Here is a 6,000-nt window from a genome sequence, read left to right as displayed (position 1 = left end):
TTCCTGAGTGCAGACTCTAGGGGAAGCACATGCAGGCAGCTTGCTGGCTCTCTACACCAGCCCAACTTTGGGCAAAAGCCAGAACGCCTTGGCAGCTATTCCCTTCTCCTGCCGGAGGTTTGGTTCCTGCCCCAGCAGTTGCACAGAAGGACCCTCATGAGCAGCAGCACCTGGTCTGCACCCTGCCACCCCAAATGCTTTGCTCTGTGCCTAGGCTTTAGCCACAGGTCTGGTATTTGCTCCCTACTGACAACGGCTGTGTGTGTTTGGGAGTGGAGATGCTTTCAGCTGTGGTTCCCACCTAGAGTTGTCAATTCTCCCGGATTGGCCAGGAGTCTCCCAGAATCAGCCTCAGTCTCCCGGAGGCTACTGAAACCAATCTGGGAGATTTTAATAGGCTGCTAAAAGTCCAGTTGCACAACAGGGCTAATGCAGGCTCCCTACCTGCCTTGTCACCGCATGGTTCCCAGAAGCAACCGGTATGTCCTTCTGGCTTCTAGGCACAGGGGCGGTCGGGGGCTCTGCATGCTGCCCCCACTACAAGTGCCAACTCCACAGCTCCCAGCGGCCGGGAACCGCAGGGGTGGTACCCGCGGGCAAGGGCAGCATGCAGAGCCACCTAGCTGCCCCTGAGCCTAGGAACTGGACACGCCAGTCACTTCTGGGAGCTGCCCGAGGTAAATGCTGGGCAGCCAGAGCCTGCACCCTTCATACCCTCCCGCACCCCAACCCCCTACACTCTGAACCTCTTGGCCCCACCCCCAGCCCACACCCCATCCTGCACCCCAACCCGGTGAAAGTGAGTAAGGGTGGGGGAAAGTGAGCGACAGAGGGAGGGGGGAAAATGGAGTGAGTGGGGGGTGGGGCCTTGGAGAAGGAGCAAGGTAGGGGTATGGCCTCAGGCAGGACAAGCGTGTTTGTGTTTGTGCCATTAGACAGTTGACAACCCTATTCCTGTCCCTACCATTGCTCTTCCCAGAGTGCTCTGAGAGTCCAGCTGCAAACGATTCCAGTATCTGCTGCCTTGTTAACTCCCTCCTAGCCACAAGCAGCTGCCCCAAGGCAGCAAGTTCACTGCAGGTGCCTGCTGGCTCCCTGGTGTTCTGCTAGGGCCAGGCACTTCTCTCAGGAGCTTTCAAGCCCCCCCCCCATCTCAGTCTAGCTCAGGCAAGGCTGGGAAGGGTCACTGAGTTCACACTAAAAAGAGATCCTGGAAAACAAGAGGGTAGAGCCGCTTCTCCTTCTGTCTTTATTTCTGGAGATACACAAAAGCAGCCTGGCTTATGGTGGGGGGGAGGGGTGCTCAAGGCCCTCTACTTCCCCCACAGGATGCATACCAACAAGGCTTTGACTACAGCCAAAGTGGGAGATGCCCACTGAGCAGCCGCTGCACTACTCCTGAGCGCAAAAACAGGCCCCTATGCCCCCCAAGGGGAAAGGCTTACAAGGCACAAAGGGCACTGCTCTGGGAACCTGCACAAGTGACAGCAGGGCCACTGGCAGGAAGAGGACTGGGGCCATGCTCTGACCTCCTCCCACTGTGCACATGGCTGCTGGGCTTCTGTGCCCAATGCCACAGCAGTGAGGGAGCAAATTCCAGGGGAGATTATTGCTCCAGACTTGAGTTTACATGTATTAAGCAGAGGGAGTCAAAGCACAGCTGCTCCCATGCTGGACCAAGCCACAGCCTGAAGAGGCTAGCTCTCGAGCAGCCAGCAGAGGCATAGGCTGCCACAGCTGGAATATATTCTCACCCCACAGCCAGCCAGGAAAGAAGGGTGCAGGCAGGCAGGCAGGCAGGCTGGGAGCATGCGCTCTGGGAATGGCTTTTCCCAAGTGTCAGCATGGCCCATGTGTGTGCAAGGCACGGGGTGAAAAGGGTCAGCTAGTGCACAGGAGCAGTAGGCTCAGCCTCACATTCAAGTAGTAACCAGAGGGGTACCTGGCCCTGCACCCAGCCTACCTGTCCTGGAGTGCCGGAGCTCTCAGTGCAGGGCCCAGCATCCCCTCGCTACGCGTACTGGAGCTGGGAGGGAGCAGTGCAATGAAATGGAATGAAGTGGCAAGGACAGATGGTGAATAGGGAGGACCCAGGGTCCTTGAGGTGGGAGTGAGGCCCAGGGCCTTACACTCCTTGGCAGCAGTGCTGAGAGCAGAGGGGCACAGGGAGCACCTAGAGTCAAACAGAGAGCGACTTCCTTCAGTCACACAGGGCCCAATACATGGCAAAGGTGGGGTGGGCTCCATGTTTGGTCCTACTCACCATGGAGCAGCCTCCTGGGGCAGGAAGGGGGCCCTGGTAGAAGGGGCAGACAGGCACTTATGGGGAAGTTCCTTTGGAGACAACGGAGCAGGGCTGTAACCCCTCTACCGGTGATGCAGGTGGCTGCCCCCCTGCTCATGTGGCAGGAAGCAGCAGGAGCCTCCCCTGCACTGGTGGGAGCAGCTGCCCAGAGCAGAAGGGCCACGCCTGAAGACAGACAGGGCAGCAGGAAGCGGGGCTGGGCACTTGGGGTACAACAGTCTGTAGGCACTTGATTTGGCTAGTAACGCCCAGGAGCAGGGGGACAGTCCCAGCTACCTCTGCCCCGGGGCTCTCATTGGCTCTGGGAGGGCCTGGCCCTCTAGTTGGTTTTGACTTTGCCGTTGGTGACAGCGCTGTTCTCGTGCAGGCTGCTGCCGTTGTGCTGGAGCGGGGCTGGGTAGTGGGCCCCCTTGGGCAGCCGCTTGCCCTTGGTGTAGGAGTGGTACCAGAAGTTGGAGAAGAGGATGAAGAAGATGGTCCCATAAATCCAGATGAGGTGGATGAAGATGGGGTACTGGTACTGGCAGCTGGGCATGAAGTAGTATTGGGAGATGTGGATGGAGACGATCACGAACTGCGCCTGACAGCCAGCGTGGAGTATGTGCAGCGGGGAGAGGGAGGCAGAGAGGGGACCGGTTACTCATGAGGGGCGGGGGGAGCATCTCCACCCGAGCTACGCCCCCTCCCCCAAGCCCGTGGGAGAGCGCAGGTTCACACAGGGCACCAACAGGGTGCCCCTGGCCAGGGCAAAGGCCCAGCCCAAAGGCCCAGCCCTTCCCAAAGCAATGCATGGAGCTGCAGACCACAGCTGGCCACAGCCCCCAGACAGGCGCAGCCTGCTAAGGCTCTCCGTGTGGGACGGACACAGCCCCATCTGAACTCTATAGTGAGGAGTGCTGGCCCTGCCAGAGGCTGGCATGGATCATTTCCTGAGCGACCCTGCCCCCATGCTGTGCCCCCACAGAAACACCCAGCCCCAGGGTGCATGGGGCATTTGCGGCTGCCGCACAGCCCCAACTCACCAGCTGGACAGCTGTGATGTGCTTCTTCCACCACAGGTACTTCTGAAAGGCAGGCCCTGCTGCCGAGAGCCCATAGTAGGAGTACATGACAACATGCACCATGGAGTTGACCATGGCATGGAAGGAACCCATTCCCCCTGCCGGGCAGAGAAGAGGTAATTAGTGCTGGGGGCCACTCCCACGCTGTGGTGCTGAGCCCCCCCACCCAACAGGGGCACAGGCTCCATGGCTCATGGATGACCTACTGCAGCAAGCCAAACTGCACTACAGCCCTCCCCATGCCCATGCAGGGCTCCCAGCCCCCACAAATGGGGAATAATGGGTCTGAGGAGTGGGTAGGGAAGGGGGTTTGACTCAGCCACTGGCTGAGAATGGGGGCAGCAGCCAGGTGTGGGAAGACTGTGCATGCACTCCTACAACAGTAGTGATAAGATCTGTCCTTGTTCCCCGTGGGCCCTGCAAGGGAAGAAGAGCCCTGAAGCCAGCGGGGCGGTGTAAGCCTCTCACTGGGAGACTGGGACCAGATCTCCCCTCCCCTCCCCTCACTGCAGGGCAATTCAGTGTGCAAGCCCTCACCTGGGCCAAATTTAGCCCCCCACCACCAGCTCCAAGGCAGGACAGAATGGTGGAAGAGGTGCAGGAAGGTGATCTGCTCATTCTTCTTGCGCAGGACGAAGATCACCTAGAAGCAGAGAAGCAGGTGGGTGGCCGAGTCAGCAGAAGCTGGAGCAGCTGGGACAGGATGGCTATTGAAAGTGCAGGATTCCGCCAGGGCTCTCGGGAATCTACAGTGAATGCAGAGGCTCCAACAGCAGGGAGGGTCCTTCCAAAGCTAGGGTGATATGTTGGGGAGAACCCACTGCCAGGCACTTCTTGTCCTGCATCCTGAGAACATCTGATTCAGCAGCCACCAGGGCTGATGGTGACAGGCTTACCTGGGTGGTGCCAATTCCCAGTAATCAGTGACTACCTGCGCAGCCATCAGGGAAGGTGGAAAAACTGCAACCTGCCCCCACTCAGGAAGGGGAGAGCCTGGTACTGGCATGAAAGGAAGTGCTCACCTCCCATGGGCTGGGCTTATTGTTTGGATGGGTCCTGGCTCCCTCACACTCATTTCCAAAGCCCAAGAGAGGAATCTCTCGTCACTGCTTCAGGGCAATGACCTGGCATGAGGTGTAGGGAAGCTCCATCAGTGGCTATCAGCCAGGATGGGCAGGGACACAACCCCATGTTCTGGATGTCCCTAAACCTTTGACTGCCAGAAGCTGGGACTAGATTCCAGGGGATGGATCACTCAATAAATTGCCCTGCTCCATTCACTCTCTGAAGCACCTGGCAAGACAGGGTACGGGACTAGATAAGTCACTGGTCTGACCCAGTGTGGCCATTCTTATGAAGCTCATTATTCCCAGTCTCTGTATTTTTCCCCCCACAGGCACTGCTGAGGCCCTGCATGGGGGTCTGGCCAGGCTCATTTGGATTTGCAAAACACTCTAGAAAATTTGGAGTGCTGGGGGGAGAGTGCCCGATTACCACTCCCCGAGGATCCTTCACTTACCGTGTCCATCAGCTCAATGAACTTGGAGAAGACAAAAAGCCAAGATACACGGACCATCTGAAACACGAAGAGTGCATGTGTGTCAGAGACTTAGCCATGCCCACCCAGCTCTGCCCTTGGGCAGGGTGCCCCACTCACCTGCAGTCCAACCCTCCCAGACAGGTTCGTTTCCTGCAGACAGCAAGGGCCAACAAACATCGGGGCGGTGAGACTTTCCTCTGTGGTTCAGTAGATGGACCCCTGGGGCTCTGCAATCCCATACCTGGCACACATACCCCCAAACTCTGGAGGGCACTGCCTCTTTATTCAGCTCCATGCTGCTGGGTTATAAGCCACAGGAGACACCCAGCCACCATCTTGGGCCAGAGGTCCCCAAGGCCAATGGCTATGGTAACAGGAAGGAAGCAGCTGCATGCTGCCCAGGGCCTGTGATTAAGGGCCCCATTCTGCTTGCAGCAAGAGAGAAGAACTTACCCGAAGGGCCTTGGGGTCCTGGGAAAAATCCACAGGGTCACATCTCCAGGTGTATCCCGTCAGCCAACCTGCCATCAGGAACTGCAGCAAGGGGACACCACCAGACCAGGTTCAGCACACACCACCCCACCATGCCCACCCTCCCCCTCAGAGAGACGGCAGGCTGAAGCTCCCAAGGCAACCATAAGGGGGTGCCTCAGTCACTGGGCAGCCAGGTGCCCTCTGCCCAGCAGCTCAGGCTCTCCAGGGGCAAGGACTGATGGCACAGGTGCCTGGCACAGATTGCACGGCCGTTGGAACCTCACCTCATAGACAATGTAGAGTGAGAGGCCCACCAGGAAGAAGTTGTAGACCACCATGAACTTCTTCAGGTCTAAGGGCTTCCTGTTCGCCATCAGCCAGGGGCCCAGGGACAGCACAAAGTAGACATAGCCCAGCAGGATCCCCATCATGAGGAAGGGCGACTGCATCAGGGGATACTCAGCTATGCGGGGGTCTGCAGGGAGAGGCACAAAGGATGCGGGTAAGGACGAGACCACCCCCCAGCCAGAGCGCCTGCTTCCCTTTCCCTGCAGCCTGGACTCTGCCACTGACCCACAGCGTGGCCCTTGGAGACCCCCTGCTCCTCCTGGGCAATCATG

General features: G+C 58.5%; 1 protein-coding gene across 8 annotated transcripts in view; it reads right to left on the bottom strand.

Annotated features, from left to right (window-relative positions):
* Nucleotides 1-814: 814 nt before the first annotated feature.
* The window catches only part of ELOVL1 (ELOVL fatty acid elongase 1), a 29,914-nt gene continuing 24,728 nt past the window's right edge, over nt 815-6,000 (bottom strand). For all 8 annotated transcript variants that reach the window (XM_074961943.1, XM_074961951.1, XM_074961946.1 and 5 more), the window contains 6 exons: nt 5,665-5,855; nt 5,360-5,440; nt 4,886-4,942; nt 3,904-4,009; nt 3,328-3,464; nt 815-2,885 (listed from right to left, as the gene is read on the bottom strand). In XM_074961943.1, the coding sequence (XP_074818044.1) occupies nt 2,625-2,885; nt 3,328-3,464; nt 3,904-4,009; nt 4,886-4,942; nt 5,360-5,440; nt 5,665-5,855 (833 nt within the window). In that variant the 3' untranslated portion in view covers nt 815-2,624. The remainder of the gene's footprint in view (nt 2,886-3,327; nt 3,465-3,903; nt 4,010-4,885; nt 4,943-5,359; nt 5,441-5,664; nt 5,856-6,000) is intronic.

Source organism: Natator depressus, chromosome 8 (genome assembly GCF_965152275.1).
Source record: "Natator depressus isolate rNatDep1 chromosome 8, rNatDep2.hap1, whole genome shotgun sequence".
In the NCBI taxonomy this organism is placed as follows: domain Eukaryota; kingdom Metazoa; phylum Chordata; order Testudines; family Cheloniidae; genus Natator; species Natator depressus.
Note: the sequence above shows the minus strand (reverse complement) of the source record. Positions and strands in the feature narration are given on the sequence as shown.